Consider the following 18,694-nt stretch of genomic DNA (forward strand, 5'->3'; position numbering starts at 1 on the left):
TGGTGAGTGAGCCCACCTCAGCCACTGTCATACTTTGCTTCTTCTGCCCTCTGCAAACACTTGCACACATAGGCCATGTGCACACAAAACACACACATTTTAAAAAAAATAATAAATTTTAAAAAGAGAATCATAGAAGGCTCAAAAATAAAACATCTTTTTCATGACCATATTGCTGGTATCTATAAAGAGATATTCTTACCTTTACACATAAGACAAGATACCCAAACTTAAAAGAATCAACTTCTTTTATTCAGGCACTTTACAAAACAGTTTTTTAAGAAAAATGACAAAATTAACAGTAAATGTGGCTTGGTAGGTAGAGGCTGCTGTGAAGCCTAAGGACTGGACTGTGATTCCTGGGACCCACAGGGGAGAAAGAGAAAACACACACACACACACACACAGAGAGAGAGGCAGTAAACAAGGCTTCAAGTGTTAAGAAAGAATATTTAATCATATAATATTTTTGAAAGGCTATTTTGGAAAAAAAATAGCCGTGTTGTTGTATCTTCTTTTGCCTGTCTTATGTTAAGTCTTGAAATGAATCTAGTAAGGTAATTTCTTTTTTCATCAGCAAAGTACCTGGGTGCTGGCTAACCAAATGTAAATATAGTATAAATAACTCGTGATTAATTAAAAAAATAAAGTACAGATACAAGTAATTATCAAATATATTCTTCTCATTTTAGGAAAATATTATACTTTATTCCTAAAAAAGTAAACTTCTGCTCAGACTCACTAGAACGCTTCGATTTCCATGACCCGAGGTGTGTGGTGAGCGTAGTGAGGAGGCAAACGCTCTTCAAACGACTAAACAGTCTGATGCTGTATAAGCAAGTGTATCACTTCAAACATAAGGAGCAGAGTTTAAAGCCCACAACCCAGCCACCCGCTCCCTCGCCTTTCCAGCGGTCTACTGAAGATTCCTCTTCAGGCCTACTTCAAACCTAACATTTACTAACTCCACTGATGGGTTTCAAAATGTGGCTTGTAATTCCCCTGTCAAGTCAACTGGAGGCTTTAAAAATATTGTAGAATATGTCTGAAACTGAATTAAACCATTCTCAATATTTGTCTGGGGTAGGGTGGGTGCTGTGTGCTAACTGCCTGCTTTTACAGATAAAGCTTTAAAAAGATGTGCTCTAGGTAGCAAAAGATGATTTAAAACCGGAAGAGCTTTTCCAGTCCCCAGTATGACGTCACTGCTGTTTCCTTTTCTTGTAAGAATCGCTGCTGTGGACTCGAACTCGCTGCTGCACAGAGGATGCAATTTTCAAGCTGTCTTTCTTTGTGAAAGTCTTCTCCATAGCTCCAGGTTTCCACAGCAATAGCTGTGCATCTTCTCCTCCGGTCAGCAAAGAATCCTCAGACACGTTCCAAGAGAAAGAACGGACGGTGGCTGCATGGCCCCCATGAAGGCTGGTCACATGGGTCAGTCCTGCCGTGGTGCAGCTCAGTAAGTGAATCTTTCCTGTGTTGGTTCCTCCAATAACAAACAGTCTTTCCATCTTCTCATGATACAGGCCACCAATCAGATAGTCCAAATGCCCATCTTTCACATCAGTTATTTCTCTTACATCCTGGATGTTCAAACACGTAATTGGTTCATCTGTATCCAGATGATTGAGATCCCACCAACAAAACCCTTCATCGTGTGTCATGCAGTAAATTTGCTTATAATCTTTTCCACACCAACCGATACAGCTCACTGATGAAACGGAGTTACAGGTGGCAACCAATGCGTCCTCTTCCTTATCAGCACTGAGATCAAACACATTTACCAGACCATCAGTTGACCCTGAGACAACCAAGTTGGGATTGCTGGGATGGAAGCGCACTTGAGTGATATCATCACTGTGCGTCTCTGAGTAGGCACCAAGTGGGTCTCTCGTCGACAGATCCTGAGATGTGAACCTTGCATCCCAAAATACCAACAATGCGTCCTCATCAACTTTCTCTGCACCAGCACAAATGACATGATCTTTGCAGTTGACATCAAAACTGATAAAACTACACGAAGGGTAACCCTTGAATAACTGCACAGGCTTTTCGCTAGCTACCCGAGCATCCCAACACTTCACAGTGCCATCTGTGCTTGCAGAGTAGACATTGTCACAGGAATTTGCAAAGCTGACTCCACTAAGAATCCCAGGAGAGCCACTAAATTCTCGTAGCAGATGTAGTGTCTCCTTATCATATATTCTTATCGACCCATTTGAACACAGAACAGCCACCAAGCCTCCTTTTTCTGCTTGTACAGTCTTTGATGTGTCTATGCCAAGCAGGTAAGTGGGCTCTTTTGGTTCCGAGGACCTTCTAACAATATGCAGGCTAGCAAACTGGTCCTCAATCTTCTCCATGTCAGTAGAAACATCCAGGGGTATAAAACTCTGTAATAAAGATATGAAAATTCAAATTAAACTCAGAACTTCTCAGAAAGTGCATGTGAGTCCAAACCCTTTGGGGCAGATGCTGCTGAGGTCCCACTGTGCGGTACCCAGGGCCTGAGTCAGGCAGAGTCAAGAATCAGAGCAGGTAGGCAGCATCTCCTTTCGCCCAGATGCTGCATAATCCCTGGGCACGATTTCCTGGCCTTTTTTTTTTTTTTTTAAACTTTCTCTGATGCTGCACTACAGTCACTTCTGCTATGCTATTTCCCAAGCTCTACTGCAAAGCTATGACTTTCCCTCTTTCTCTGCCTCTTAGCTTGCCTGTCCTTGATAGGTTATATCTCTGCCACCAAAATGAGCCAATTCAAAGCACAATAGATTATATTAAAGGCAGGTTTATTGGAAGCTGCTCTCGAGCGAGTTCACTGGCCCCAAGGATTGAGGAGTGCGGGAAGGGGAAGAGGAAGGGCACTTGCAAGGCAGAGCCAGAAGAGGAGGAGAAGAGAGAGAGACCAAAATAGACCTCTGGATTATACAGGCAGGAGGAGCCTCTGGGAGAAGGGCAGCCCAGCCCCTGGGCTGGAAAGCTGAGTATGGGCTGAGGACTGTTGAGAGAACCTGGAGGCCAGGTTTGCTGTGATGTGTAAAATATCTACCTCAGTCCCTCCTCCCAGGGTCTGAAACCAAACAGTCCTGTTAGTGTCTTGAAACACTAATATAATTGTCCCATAGCATTCGGGAATGAAAAAAACTGAAATAAATCTCTAATATCTTAATCCGTTCCCTCCCAGGATGTAACTAAAATTCAGCTGCCTTTCATCAAATCACTCTTTTTTAATTTTGGTTTTTCAAGACAGCATTTTACTGAGTATGAGTAGTGCAGGCTGTCCTGGAACTTATACTGTAAACCAGGCTGGCCTCAAACTCAGAGATCCTCATCGTCCATCCTCCTGCCTCCGGATTGCTGGGATTTAAAATGTGTGTCACAACCGCCCAGCTCAAATCACCCTTAAGAGCATCTTTTATGCTAATGAGAATTAGAAAGGAGTAGTTCCTCTGAGCTCAAACACAATTACTGATCCCACTCATGTCAGCCGCACTGGAATCATCTTCTCCTCTCCTCAACGGTTTCATGCAACTTTAATTTAAATAGAAATGTCTAGGCAAAAAAATAATCCCCCCAAAATATTCATGACTTAATCCTGGGTCCTGAGACTGGGTTGGGTTACGTGACAAAGGGGACCTGAGGTTGCAGATGGAATGAAGGCTGCTAATCGACCTAATTTAAAACTGACCTTAAAATAGGAAGATTATCCTAGATTATCTGAGTAAACCTAGCATAATCACGGGTGTTTTTAAAAGTAGAAGTGGGGAGGGCAGAAGCATTTAGGAAGTGGAGAGATAGAATGTTGCTGGCTTTTAATGAAAGGGACATACAGACTAGAAGTTGCTGCTAGTCCTGGCTAGTTTGTTTTCAATTTGTTACAAGTTAGTTATCTGGGCACAAAAATTTTAATTGAGAAACTGCCTCCATCTGATTGGCCTACAGTCAAGCCTATGGGCATTTTCCTCACTCATGGTTGCTGTGGAAGCCTCCCTCCCTCCTACCCACCCACGTGGCACCATCCCTGGACAAATGGTCCTGGGTGCTACGAGAATGAGTAAGGCATGGAGAGCAAGTCAGTAAGCAGCACTCCTCCATGGCCTCTGCATCAGCTCCTGCCCCTAGCATCCTGCTCTGATTTCTCTGATCCGATCCGTAGTAGGCTGTAAAATGTTAGTTTTAGTCTTGCTGTTTTATCAGAGCAATAGAACCCCTAACTAAGACTGTGTTTCCAGAGAACTGTTTGGATACCAGTATCCACTTGGGACAGCTCACAACCACCTATAACTCATGTTCCAAGGAATCCCATACCTTCTGGCCTCTGCAGACACTCACACATAAGTGATATGTGCACACACATGGACATATACACACACATAATAAAACATTTTAAGGGGTGAACTCAAGAAAGTGGAAAAGGCAAGGATGCATTTCTTTCCAGAACTTTCCAGTGGATATCCATCCAAACTTCTGGTATTTGAAATGATAAGACCACGTACAGTCACTTGTTGCAGCACCATGGGAAACTAATACAACATGTCTGCAGTGGGGAGTGCTGCTGGAGCAGTACTTTCAGACAGCAGAAGCTCCCAAATGATAGAACTGGGACTCGAACCTAGATGATCTGGCTTCAGAAAACATGCTCTTAAACACTGCACTTGGTTGCCTCTCTAAAGGAGAACAAGTTCAAGGACTGAAAATGTGCATACTCTTTGCTTTCATTTTCTTTTCTATTTTTTTCAAGTCAAGGTTCTCATGTGGCCCAAGATGATGTCAAACTCCCGCTGCAGTGGAAGCTGGCCTTGAACTTTTGATCTTGCCTCTATCTTCCAAGTATCATAGGCATAGCCCACTGCATCTAGCTCTGTCTGCATGTTTTCTGTGGTACTTTTCACCAAGGAATACTTTTGGTGCCCTTGAGTGCCAACTCCTAGAATTACAGCCAGCTAGTAGAATCCTATCGGTATAGACAGCTCTCACATCTTCATGCTTACGATGCTTTTAGTTCTGTTGCTCTAGTGGATGCCAGACGTGGCCCTGGTCAGAACCTTTTCAGCCAAGCCTCTCTCTCACAGTATCTGCATGAGGCACTCCTTCCTATTCAGGTCACAGTGTACATGAGTCGTCCCCACTGACACCCTGACCACCAACCCTCCTAAAGAGGCCCCTCTGGTTCCCTAACACGCTGCCCATCTATTCCATCTTACTTTTTATTTATTTATTTTTCTTGAGACAGCCTTTTTTATACTAGTTATGTCCAGACCTTGTCATTGTTGCTAAGATAATTTAACAACTAGTTATATAATATTTACATCCAAAAGGAGGGGCCACAAGCACCCTCTGGGTGTTGGCATCTGTGGGAATCCTCGACTGCACTGCTTTTTCTACTGAGAGACAACTGTATTCATTGTATTCTCCATCTTGTTTATAAAATTCATTAACTAGAGTGATAATTTCATAGTTTACTAATGACACAATCTAATTTTAATAGAATAGGGAAAACAGTAGACAAATGCTTTTGGGCTTGAATGATGTTAGAATAACATGGGCATTGCTGACCATTCTCAGCTTCATGATAAATTAAAACAAAGGAGTTGTATCACTCTATTTCTATGAAATGCTCAGGATTCGCACAAACACACACACACACACACACACACACACACACACACACACACACACGTCAGTTGGTAGGTGTTTGACTAGCGGCTACAAAGCTCTGGTTTCAATCCCCACTGATGTATACATTTGGGTGTGGTAGTGCATGCCTATAATCCTAGCACTTGGGAGAAGGCAGCACTCAATGAGTGCAAGTCACTGAGATGGAGACAGTAATAAAACACTTGCACAAGGCCCTGGGTTCGATCCCAGCTCCACACACAAAAACTCATCAAAAGAGCCAGTGCATAACTGCTTCAACTTCCAAGTTAAGAACAGTTCTAGAAGGAAAGGAAAGAAAGCTAAAAGGACATTGTATGCATCTATGTATTTGCAGGGACTTCTGATCACGGAAAAATACAAAATACTGTTTATAAAAGTATTTGAAATAGTGCACAAAAAGGGGGAAGTGAGACTTTAAATGTAGAAAGAACAGTATTCTTAACCAACTATTTTACCACAGTCTGGCTATTAAAGGACGCTTTAAACTGTACATTAATTTAGAAATAGACTGCCTAAAAGAGATATGGTAGCACATGTCTATTTTTGGGGCTTATGTGGCCGAGCACCTTGGCATGTGCCAACCAAGGGATGCCACAGAGGTCACACCCAACTCAACAGATCAAACGCAAGATCATGCAAGAGATTTATTAGACAAAGGGCTGCCTTGGAGCAGGGACAAGAGAGAAAGATACAGAGGTGGCTGGGGAGGGGCAAGAAAGGCAGACAGAGCAAGTGTCGGAGACAGAGAAAGGGACAGGACGAGAGAGTGGGCCTTGACAGCAGGGACCTTCTTAAAGAGTACATATGTCATATGTGGAGGCTGGTGGCGACATGACTGCTGGTGCAGAGTCCCTGCAGCAGGCTGCGGAGCGCCTGATTTCTATCACCTGTGATCCCAGCACTCTGAGCTGAGGCAGGAGCACCCAGGGGGCAAGACTAGCCTCAGCTACATGGTGAGTTCAAGGTCTGCTTGGGTTACAGGATACCCTATTTCAAAAACAAAAACAAAAACAAAAACAAAAAAAAAAGAGGAGGAGGAGGAAGCAGCTCTTGGTTCACTGTTAGAAAGAACGCCTTGTTCATTCCACTGACCATCACTACGAGGCTCTATGAAGAACAGAAACAGTGCTTACTTCTACTTCAGAGTGAGCAACATATTGATCTTTGTATCTCAGAGATCAGACTAATTCAAACAATTAGGACGTTTAATGCACCTTTTGAGCTAGCAGCAAATTTCAACTAGGACTATTCACTGTGATGCAAGCAGGACAGCGATATGGCATTCCGCTCCTTTTCTGGATTGTCTGGGTGTGTTTCATAGTGCATCGGTCCTCTACAAAGAGTTAACACAAAGGCTCTGAGGCCTGGAGCGGTGAGGCAGGCAGAGAAGGGCCCCAATGGATACTACAGCAAAGTAGCCCAAAAGTAATGTAGAAGTTTCCTATGATATATACATCTATGAAAGGAATTTAAATGAAGTCACCATATAATGGGCGAGAAAATGCCCCAAATGGCCAGGAATGGGCTCCATATTGTTGAGTCATTGACCAAAGGGGTCCTATGGCCACCCCATCACCCTCCAATCAGGCTACTGTCAGGGTTTCTGGTTACTCTCCATCATCTGATAGGAAGCTCTTATTGCTGAACACACAACTTACTTATGATACAGAACACCGAGCAATCAAGCTGGTGCCCAACTAGAAACTCCGCCCCTATTGACCAGCACTTGTGGTGCCGGGAAGTACGCTGCTCGCTACCAGAAGCGAAAGTGATCATGAACATCACCCAGCCACATACCCTGTGACCTACAACAGACCTGCCTGCAAGACAGACTGAGCACTAGTGGCACAAATTCTACCAGAGTAAACAACCGCTGTCTGGTTGGATTTAAGGCCAGCTCCATAAGAAGGAAGCTGCACCTGACACTGCTAACGTGGCCAAGAACCTGAGACTCAGGTCACGGGCCTAGGAAAAAATATTACGACTATTCTGCTAAAGGACCATAGCAATAAAATATCTCCTAACATGTTGCTACACCTATTGATCAGTGTATTGCTAAGTCCTTGTCAAAAAGACTTCTTCCCCTGGTAGACGGGAGTTAACAAAGACACAACTGAACAATGTGAAGAGCCTGAGAGGCTTTGCAGCACTCAGCCACGAAGATGTCTTAATCAAACCCCTCCATATGAGGCTCAAAAATGTGGAAGTGGTGACAGAAAGATGATAAGAATTAGAGGTGATGGAGGCTCCAAGGGAACAGAACCTTCCAGACACAACAGCACTAATAAACATGTAAGCTCACAGAGACTGTGATATTACACATAAGCCCAGCACAGGTTCAAACCAAACAAAATCCCGGCACTGAGAAAGCCTCACCTCTACCCAAGAAGCTATATGCTACCTGCTGGGATAGGAAACAATCAGTTTTCTTCAATGGAGTGTCACTGGGTATCTTAGCCACAGTATTATTATTATTATTGTTGTTGTTGTTGTTGTTTTTCAGATAGGGTTTCTTTGTATAGCCCTGGCTATCCTGGAACTTGCTCTTTAGACCAGGCTGGCCTTGAACTCAGAGATCTGGCTGTCTCTGCCTCCTGAATGCTATGATTGAAGGCGTGTATGCATTTGTACTATTTTTTTGCTTGTTTGTTTTGTTGGTTTTCTATCTTAGTTTGTCTGTTTTGATTTTCATTCTGTTGTTTCTCTTGTTTTTGTTGCTGTTTCTTTTTGGAGAGGCTTGGGGAGGTTTGAGAGATTGACAGAATATGCAGTTGGGTAGAGATAGGGAGACTCTGGGAGGAAATAGGGGAAGGACAAGAATATGACAGAAATATACTGTATGAAAATTTTTTAAATAAAAATTTGAAGTATATACTGTGTAAAATCCTCAAATAAGTAAAAAAATTAAATGCAAAAAACAAACAAACAAACAAAAACCCAAAACCCAACCCAACCCAACAACAACTAATGTCACCTAGTAATGTTGGGGCTGAAGGAATGGCTCAGTGATTAAGAGCACTGGCTGCCCTTCCAGGGGACACAATTGCAGCTCCCAGCAGCAACATGTGGTTCACAAATATCTGTAACTTGTTTTAGTGGATATAGCATTCTCTGTCCCAGGTTCCACAGCCTCATGATCCACAAGGTGAGACGAAACTCGAGTCAGTACCATCTTTACGGTCACTGTGTCAAAACTTCCAGAGTCTGACCTCAGGGCTTACTCTCCTTACACAGAAGCACTGTATGAAAAACTTTGCAGAAAGGATTCCTTCCACATGGCAATTCTCACAAAGCTTTAGGCATAGCTACACAGAAACTGGCTAGCAAAGTAGAAAGCACTTGTGAGGTGTAAAATAATAATTCTACTGACAGATACACAGTGCTCAGGGCAAGAACTCAGAGAGGAGGCTTGTATTAAGTATAAGGAGAGATTCTATTGGTGGAGGGTGCTAGGTCAAGGGACCTCTTTCGTAAGGATGGGTTCCACTCACTGAGAGACAAAGCTTTAGAATCTAAGCATTGCTCGGAATGTTGGGGGAATTCAGGTGCAGGTTGGCACCTAATAGAATAGCAAAGGATGACCAGGTTGTTTGATCTCTCTCATGGCGGCGCTCCAGGTGATCAGATGTCATTCATTTTCTTCCTTTGAAGAAAACAGGCCCCTGTGGTTGACAATCTTGGCAATTCTGGCTTCTCCAGTGCTGACTCTGAGCTCTGCATCCTACACTTCTCTACAAAACCAAGCTACCCTCAAGACAGTAGAGAAGTAGGTAAGACACGGGTAGCGGTAAACTAAGTATATCCCATGGTATTTCCAAGCTAGAGAGCTTATTTTCACACACAGATACAAACAATATGACAGCTTAATCTATTATAGGAACACACACACACACACACACACAAATCCTTAAGCCTTAACACATAAATATGCAAGTAAGTCATATGTGAAATACAGCCTCTTATGACTCTATAGTTAGTTCTCAACCATACACACTAAGGAATCATTCCAGACTGAACACACTTTCTTCAATTGATCGGTCCCATGTGAGGTTCTCCCTCTATAATCCATTTCCAAGTCCCCAAGAGATCCCTGGGGCCTCTTCACTTCACGCTCTTCCAAGGTGAACTGAACTCACATTTATTCTTCCAAGTGCTCCATTTGGCAGGAGAACCCACCTCTCTATATATACACATTTCCATTTCCAAACGTCTGCAGGAATTTCTTCTTACATATGCCCTGCTATAAAGTGATCATTTGTTATCTTTCTAGCCTGCCTCCCCCACCTCTCTCTCTCATTCCCTCCCTCCCTCCCTCCCTCCTTTTTTTGAAAGGGAATCTCATGTATGCCATGGCAGTCTCAAACTCAATATAGCCAAGGCTAGCTCTGAACAGCTGAAGCTCCTACCTGAACCTCCCAAGTACTTAGATTTTAAGTATGGACCACTATGTCTAGCCTCCAAACAAAACTTTCTGAAAAGTCTATTCGCTCCACTTTGGTCAGGATATATCTATCGCTTACTTAACTTAGTAAGGTGTTACTACTCATTCAACACCCAAATTACACTTCTGGACCACAGGCTCTTTAAAGTACAAGATTAAGTCAACATATTACACATATTTTAGGTATTTGTTTTTATTATTTTTCTGAAGACTGTGTGTATGGCAGTGTATGAACATGTGCACAGGAGCACAAGTGGCCACAGAGGCCAGAAGAAAGCACTGGATCTCCTAGAGCTGGAGTTACAGGTAGTTGTGAGCTGTCTCACATGGACAGTTACACTTGGCTCTTCTGTAAGAGCAGGTATGTGCTCTTAACTACTGAGCTATATCTTCAACCCCAGTTTAAATCTACTTTAAAGGGCTTGAGAGATGGCTCAGGGGTTAAGAGCACAGACTGTTCTTCCTGAGATCCTGAGTTCAAATCCCAGCAACCACATGGTGGCTCACAACCATCTGTAATGAGACCTGACAACCTCTTCTGGTGTGTCTGAAAACAGCTACAGTGTACTTATATATAATAAATAAATAAATCCTTTTTAAAAAAAATCTTCTTTAAAAATTTTACTGTGTGTGTGTTTTGCCTACATGTATGTACAAGTGTACCACATGTGTGCAGTATCCTCAGAGGCCAGAAGGGGCACTGGATTCCTTTGAATGGAGTCATATACAGATTTTAGTCACCCTGTGGATTCTGGAAACCAAATCAGGTCCTCTGGAAAAGCAGAGGGGGGATTTTAACAGCTGAGACGTTTTCCCAGCCTCACATTAGGCTTTTTAAAGAAACCCTGAGTTAATTCTACACACTGACAGGAGAAAAGAAGGAAGCAGTGTGACAGAAAACCCATGTTTCTGCAAAAATGGTCACTAGGGTAGCTGTCCTTTATTTTTTCTTGTTTTCTACCTTTTTTTTTTTTTTTTTTTTTTAGACAGGGTCTTGTGTATCTCAGGCTGCTCACAAACTCGGTATGGACAACTTAAGATTCTGATCCTTCTGCCTCTATGGCCCCAGAGCTGAGATCACCGGCCTGCATCACCACACCCAGCTTTACATAGTACTCGATCAAAGCCAGGCAAGGACTCTACCAACTGAGCTACACTCCTAGTCTCATTATTTTTCTGTTTTCAAAAAACTTTTTGAAAAACAAATCAACTAAGTATGGTCACACCTGCAACCCCCTCTTACTTAGGAGGTAGAGACAGGAGAATCAGAAAGGAGTTCTAAGCAATCCATGGCTACCTAGAAAGTTTGAGGGCAATCTGGTCTACACAGGGTGTTGTAAGTAAATTGTGTGTGTTTGTGTGTGTATATATATATATATATATATATATATATATATATATATATATATATATATATGGAGTCTATATGGAACACAGATCAGTAAAGAGCCCCCCTCTTCCTTCTGCACCTTTCATCCAGCACAGTTGTGGTACTCAAAGTTATCAGTAATGGAGAAATCAGTTGCACGTATTTTATTTGAGAATGGACAGAATGATGGAAGTCCTCAAATTCCTCCCTCCAACCCTCCATCACAGTTTCTGGACTTGTCTCCAGCTCCAGAGCCAAACCAGGATTACCCTAATCCAATTCCAGCAATCCCACTTTGTTCAGCAGTAACTGGCTCAGAGGTTCAGTCTGTCCGAGCATCCTTGCCTGATGACAAGTGGCCCATCTACAGAGCACCACCTCCCATGAAGCAAAGCCAGATGATGAAAGCAACTTTATAAATGCTCAACGTTTCCTGACTATTTAGGCCAGCTACCTCGTAATTTTCAACATAGACAAGAAGCAACTTTAGCATTAATTCTGATGCTGATGGTGGGTTAGGGGTGTTGAGACAGATTCTGATTTCATAGCCTAGACTGGCTGGAACGTGTGATGTAGTTGAGGCTGGCCTCACACTCGGGTTCTGCACCACTGCTGCCCTAGTATTAATAATGTTTACAGGTAATCCAAGTCTTAGGTGTGTGTGTTACTGATGTAAGACAGTTTTTTTTTTTTTTAAAATGAGTTTACTTTATTGTAAAAGTTTCCCCAAACACACATGCAGAGCCACCCACATATAGGGTTTGAGATTTAACAGAGATTTTATAAAATTACTTCCGCATAAAGGATTAAAGTACACAGAGTTAAAAAAATATATTAGAAGGCAAAAAAAAAAAATGTTAAGTCAAGGTTAATCGGCAGAATTACCACTAAAAGACTAACCTGAGAAGTACTTAGGAAAAAAAGATACGTTCTTTTCAGAAAAATGTAATCTTAGGGTGTGTTTCTTAAGAAAAAACAATGACCCTCTCAAATTTTACCTGTTTCACAAATAAATCAACCTAAAAGGGAGAGGTCAGAGGACATGGCTTTGGAATTTGTGTTCAGATTTCTGTATTTAGATCTATTTAGATCTTCATTCGTTGTCTGCCCCCGCCCCCCCCCCCCCGTCCTCCAATGGCAGACAATATTCCAATGAAAAAACCCTACAGTTAATATAAGACAGTATTATAGTAATACCATAAAGGTTCAAGCAATAAGACAGCTTTCAAAAGAGAAAATAAAGAGCAGGATTTTTAGAAGCCAAACTTAATCCTATTAGATGGAGGAACTCTGATCTCCTTTTATTCACTCAGTTCTTACTCTTCCTTTTAACTGTTTAAAATAAAGAGGGGACAGGAGAGAGGGAAGAATCTTAGAAGGCTCTTTATGATAATCCTTCCCTGGTGATAAAAACAAAAACAACAACAACAACAACAAAAACAAGCCACTAAAATGATAATTCCACCTGTTATTAAGCTTCTGAATATTTCAACAATGTATATGAATTTTTTGATATAAGATACCAACAATACAATATGGTTCAAAATTCAAGAGTCCATATCTATTGTTTTGGAATATTTATAGCTTCAAGCCTCTTTCCTTTCCCCAGGAGGCAGTAAATATCACTAGTTTCTTATGAGTATTTTCAGAAGCTGTCAACTTGGAATTTAATGTAGATATTACAGGGAAGTATTTTTAGCTCAATAAAAACCTGACAGTGTGTTACAATAAAAAAGCAATAGCTTTACCAAACAATTCTTTCACATTCAAACTCTGCTCTGGCACAAGAAGCGAGCAGTTCAGAAGAATCTCCTTCCCCTAGACACTTGCAAGCAACACTGCAAACTGCAAACACTGCAAACACTGAGGCAAAGCCAAAAGAAAATCTCAAGAATTCTCCCTGAAGAACTCAGCTGAGGTCTGGGTAGGGAGAACGGGAGACCTTGGGCATAAACATTCACACACCCTCCCAGTGCGGAGCAGAAGGGGGAGCTGCAAAGGCTACTGTTTCTCCAAGGCCCTCAGGCAAAGTGTGAGAAAGGAGAAGCAGTCCACAATAAGCAAGGACTTGGGACTTAGCAGAGTGGGACATGGTTCAGGGACATTTACGAGGATCTCAGCAGAGACACTGGGGTCCCAGTTGTTCTCGGACCCAGCTGAGACTTTGTCAGTGGAAGAGACAGGTGCATGGCACATCTGGGTCAGGTGATGTCGGGCAGGTAAGACTTCTCCACCTTCTCTTTGCCTACCTGCTGGTTGGTCACAGAGGATTTAAGGATGGATGTCAGAGCCCACAGAAAGCGTGAGCCTAACGGAACTGTTGTTAGTCCATCAACTTTGCACATGTATTTCCCATGTGGTAAAGAGAACCACAAAAGTTATGCTCTCTCTAACCTTTAATAGTACCCATCATTTCCAACACTTAGACCCAGGGCTGAAGAAATGCTGAGCAAGGGATGACAGGCTTGTCATCCTCATGTTGGGGAAGCAAAACAGGAAGAGCCCAGGGGCTCAAGGGCCAACCAGACAATCAGACAGTCCAGCTCAACTGGCAAGCTCTGGGCCAGGGAGGGACCCTGTCTCAAGGCAGGTGGTTGGCGTTTCTCAGGATGGCACCTGAGGCTATCTGCTCTAGCCTCCATATGTGCAAATACACACACCCTCATAAACATGCCTGCACATTCATATACACAGACACTCATTTAAAAAAAAAAAAAGAAACTCAAGCTTTCAAAAACTATAACCTTGGGCTAAAGATGTAACTCAGTTGGTATAAAGTCTGCCCACCGTGAATGAAGATCTTAAACCCTAGCACCATAAATACCTGATGTGCTGGCTCACAGATATGATTGCCCAGCACTCGGGAGCCAGAGGTAGGAGGATCTGAAACTTAAGGTTATCCTTAGATAGATAATGACTTCTAGGCCAGCCTAGGCAACAAGAGAGCCTGTCTCAAAGTGGAACAAAAATAAAATGTAAGGGGCTGGTGAGATGGCTCAGTGGGTAAGAGCACCCGACTGCTCTTCTGAAGGTCCAGAGTTCAAATCCCAGCAACCACATGGTGGTTCACAACCATCTGTAACGAGATCTGGCGCCCTCTTCTGGAGTGTCTGAAGACAGCTACAGTGTACTTACACATAATAAATAAATCTAAAAAATAAAAAAATAAAATAAAATGTAAAACCCCACTGTACTGAATAGCTGAAGTACTGGTGGCGGAGGGGCATGCCTGTAAACGCCAGCACTCTAGAAGCTGAGGCAAGGCTACCACAAGTTCCATATCAGCTCCGTTACACTGCGAGACCCTGCCTTAAAAAAGAAGTGGAAGCAAAGCCTAACTAGAGTCCATCGCTCTCTCCCTCTCTCTGACTTACTGACTCCAATTTGAACTAAATACATTTCTTTTTAAATATAGTATTTCTTAGAAAATGTGTATAACATACTATCCCACCATTAGGGAAAAAAGTGTTTATGTTAGGCTGATCTCAAACTTGCTAATTAACAAGGATGGCTAAGGATCGAACTCTGACCCTCCCGCCTTTAAGTCTCTAACAGCTGAGAAATGCAGGTGTGGGCCACTACAAGCTGATCATGCACCACTGCCAGCCCACAGTGAGGTTCCTTCTATTCCTGCTAATTCAGCCTATCTGTATGCACGCAAGAACATAAGTACTTCAGCATACCCAGGAGATACACTGCAGTGTGTGTGGGGGGGGGGGGGGGAGGGGGAGCATATGTGAGTGCAGGTACACAAGCATGTGTGTGCTGTGTGAAGTTGACTTCTGGAGTCTTCCCCAATCACTCTCTACCCTGCAAGAGGCAAGGTCTCTCAACTGAACTCAGAGTTACCATTACAGCTGGTCTAGGAAGGAGCTTATTACAAGAGGGAGAATCGGACTGGAGAGATGGCTCAGCGGTTAAGAACACTGACTGTTCTTCCAGAGGTCCTGGGTTCAATTCCCAGCAACCACATGGTGGTTCACAACCATCTGTTGCCCTCTTCTGGTGTGTCTGAAGACAGCTACAGCTCTGTGACCTCTATACAACACTGCTGCTGTTAGCATTTTACAATCCATTACTATACTGCCTCTAAATAAGCATACCCTTATTATTATTATTTTTAAAAAGGGAAATACTAGCACAACATTTAGAAACAGCAGCTTCTGCTGCATCAAGGTCAGTGGAATCTCATGGAAAAAAAAATCAGTGAAAAAAAATTGTATGGTAGCTCTATAGCAGATATCAAAGAAATGTAATATACAGCGCCCAGACCCCTTGGCAGCTTATCTGAAAACCACAAGTACAGCTTAGAAACCTGGGTAAGGGCATTTTAGAGTTACTAGGAAGGCTGTAAGGGAACTACCTGCCACTCACATGCATTAACAGTATGTCTTGTAAGAAGAAAGCCTCAGTATAAAAAGCATACATTAGCTTAACTTTAGAACACTTCCCGGAAAATATGCCAACAATGTAGAGAAATCTGTGTGTATGCTTTAAATGAACAAGGAACTGGCATTAAAACAATTACCAAGGAACTGTTTGGTTTAAAGTGGGAAGAAGTACTGAATATTTAGTGGAAAGTATGCTAAATTAACATCTGCTACAATTCCAATATAGTTTTAAATTTCACATCCATTAATGACTGAGACTTAATGACTTTGTAAATTAATCTAACTTAGTAAAACTGAATATGCTATAGTTATTCACATAAATGTTCAAGATACTGGGGCCAGAGAAATGGGTCAGCATGGACTCTCTTTCAATTCCCAGCCCCCACGCTAAGCAGCTCCCAGCTGCCTGTAACTCCAGGGAATAGATGCCTCTGGCAGTCATGCACATCAGTATTTGAGAGCACAATCTTGCACAAACACACACACACACACACACACATACACACACACACCCTTTGGCACACATTTAAAAAATGGAAATAAAACATTAAAATGTTATTGTTAAAAATAAAGAAAAATGCTCAAGATACTGGTTATAACATACCCATGTATTAAATATGCTATAGGAAAAACACAGTTTTTTTCCTAGGGGTAGGGGAGACAGGGTCTTTATATGCTGCTGTGGTTGTCCTGGAACTCTCCATGTAGACCATCCTGGCCTCAAATTCAGAAGTCAGCCTCCCTCTGACACCCCAGTGCTGGGATTTAAATGCCACCATACCCCTGCAAAAAGCAGTTTTTAAGGTGCAGGAACTTGAGGTGTAGAGGAGAAGGAACTGGGACAAGGATACTCTCTCACAGGATTTGATATCGTCTGTTGGGGTACAGATGCAACATTTACTCCCTTTAAAAGAAGCATGAGCAGCCAAGATGGCATACACCTTTAATCTCAGTACTAATCTAATCTAATCTAGAGGCAGAGACAGGCAGACCCCTGAGCTCCAGGTCAGCATGATCTATCTATACAGTGAGCTCCAGGACAGCCAGGCCTACCTAAGAGGTCTGTTTCAAAAAAAAAAAAAAAAAAGAAAAGAAAAGAAAAGAAACGAAACAGACCCATGGGGCAGAAGAGATGGCTCAGAAGTTAAGACCACTTGTTGCTCTCTCCGAGGACCTATTTTTGGTTCCCGGAAGCCACAGATAGTGGCTCAAAGCCGCCTATAACTCGTTTAAAGGGACCCAATCCTTCCTCACCTCTCCAAACTCCAAGCATTCACACGGCACACATAAACGCAAGCAGGCAAAACACTCAATACAATAGTCTCATTTCTATTTACATTCCCCAATAACATTTCCCGAGGTACCTGAGTTCCTAAATAATTCTTTCCATACAAAAGCCACCCTTTAAACTAAGTCTACAAATGCCAGCTTCCCTCGGCAAATACAGTTAACCGTCTTTCTTTACCAGAACAACCAGCTGCCTTACTTTGGAAGTCAGAAGCACTACACACTTCCTATTTCTTCTAATTCTGAAAAGATGCTTTTAAAAAGTAAGCAATTGCCACCTGTAAAACTGCAAAGGGCTGGAGGGTAGGAATGAGAGAGGGGAAAAAAAGGCAGGAAAATTAAGAACTATTCCCTCTTACAAGTCTGGATACACAAACTTATGGCCAGTCTCAGGTGGATGTTAATGTTATTTTAAAAGCCAGCTTACAGAATACATGTAACAAATAACATGTTATAGTTAGAAACTGATAAGCTGCAAGAACACCAAATCTATCCAACTTCTAAAGAATTACCCTATTGAGCTGGAGAGATGGCTTAGGGGTTATGAGCTCGGACTCTTCTTCCAGAGGTCCTGAGTTCAATTCCCAGCAACTACATGGTGGCTCACAACCATCTGTTGCCCTCTTCTGGTGAGTCTGAAGACAGCTACAGTGAAGTCATATAGATTAAATAAATAAACCTTTAAAAAAAATTACTCTGTTGAAGAACTGAAAAACAAAGGTGGTGGTATACACCTATAGTTCTAGCTACTCAGGAGACTGAGGCAACACGGTGCCTTGAGTGGATGTGTTCAGAGCCAGCCTCAGCAACATAGTGAAAGAGCAGGAGAATGCTGGAACACCACCCCCGCCCCCCCCCCCCCCCGGCCTTGTGGACAGGGAAGCAACACAGACAACTAATTCTAAGAGTAAAACTACTCAGTGCTGGTTTTTAACAGCCACTGATGAAGTGGCAGCGGCCATAATCAAGTGCAATTCTTTTGTGACTTCTCACTACAGAACCAGAAACATCACGTCAATGTGCCCCTCACATTCGGAAGACGATCATGTCTTCCCTCTTTCCAAAGAGCTGAGACGTATCATGCTTGAGCTACACTCAGCTTTCATTAAAGACTGCTTAAGTGAAAAGAAAAAACCAAAAACCCAAAACCAAAAACCTCAGTGTTGCATATTGTAAAAATTAGAAGAAAGAGAGGCAGGAAATTGTCTAGACTAACTGGTGAGTTGAACGGCTTTGCTCTAAGATGGCATTTGAGAGCCGAATGAAAGGAAGGGGGCGCTAGACTCCGTGCAGCACGGTTCTCCTGGGCAAGCCTGGTCTGGAGGCACGGAAGGACCTGGTGCTGCGGACTCAGCTGCCTGCCTGGGCTACCGAGTATGTTCAAGGCCATCTTGGACCTCTTATACATATCCTGTAAAAAATAAAAAAGCCAAGCAAACCTGGGGATAAATCTCAGTTGGTACGGCACTTTCTGGACACCAGATCCAGATCCAATCACCGGTGGGGAGAAACGGGGATAGGGAAACTGAGTCTTAGGTGGAGATGGGG

At 42.7% G+C, this 18,694-nt stretch overlaps 1 protein-coding gene across 1 annotated transcript in view; it reads right to left on the bottom strand.

The window, feature by feature from the left end:
• Positions 1-238: 238 nt before the first annotated feature.
• The window catches only part of Wdr89 (WD repeat domain 89), a 38,361-nt gene continuing 19,905 nt past the window's right edge, over positions 239-18,694 (bottom strand). Inside the window, exon 2 of the mRNA XM_021179645.3 lies at positions 239-2,393. Coding sequence (XP_021035304.1) covers positions 1,203-2,363 — 1,161 coding nt within the window. The 5' untranslated portion in view covers positions 2,364-2,393 and the 3' untranslated portion in view covers positions 239-1,202. The remainder of the gene's footprint in view (positions 2,394-18,694) is intronic.

Source organism: Mus caroli, unplaced genomic scaffold (assembly GCF_978045245.1).
Source record: "Mus caroli unplaced genomic scaffold, Mus_caroli_1 scaffold_14, whole genome shotgun sequence".
Taxonomy (NCBI): domain Eukaryota; kingdom Metazoa; phylum Chordata; class Mammalia; order Rodentia; family Muridae; genus Mus; species Mus caroli.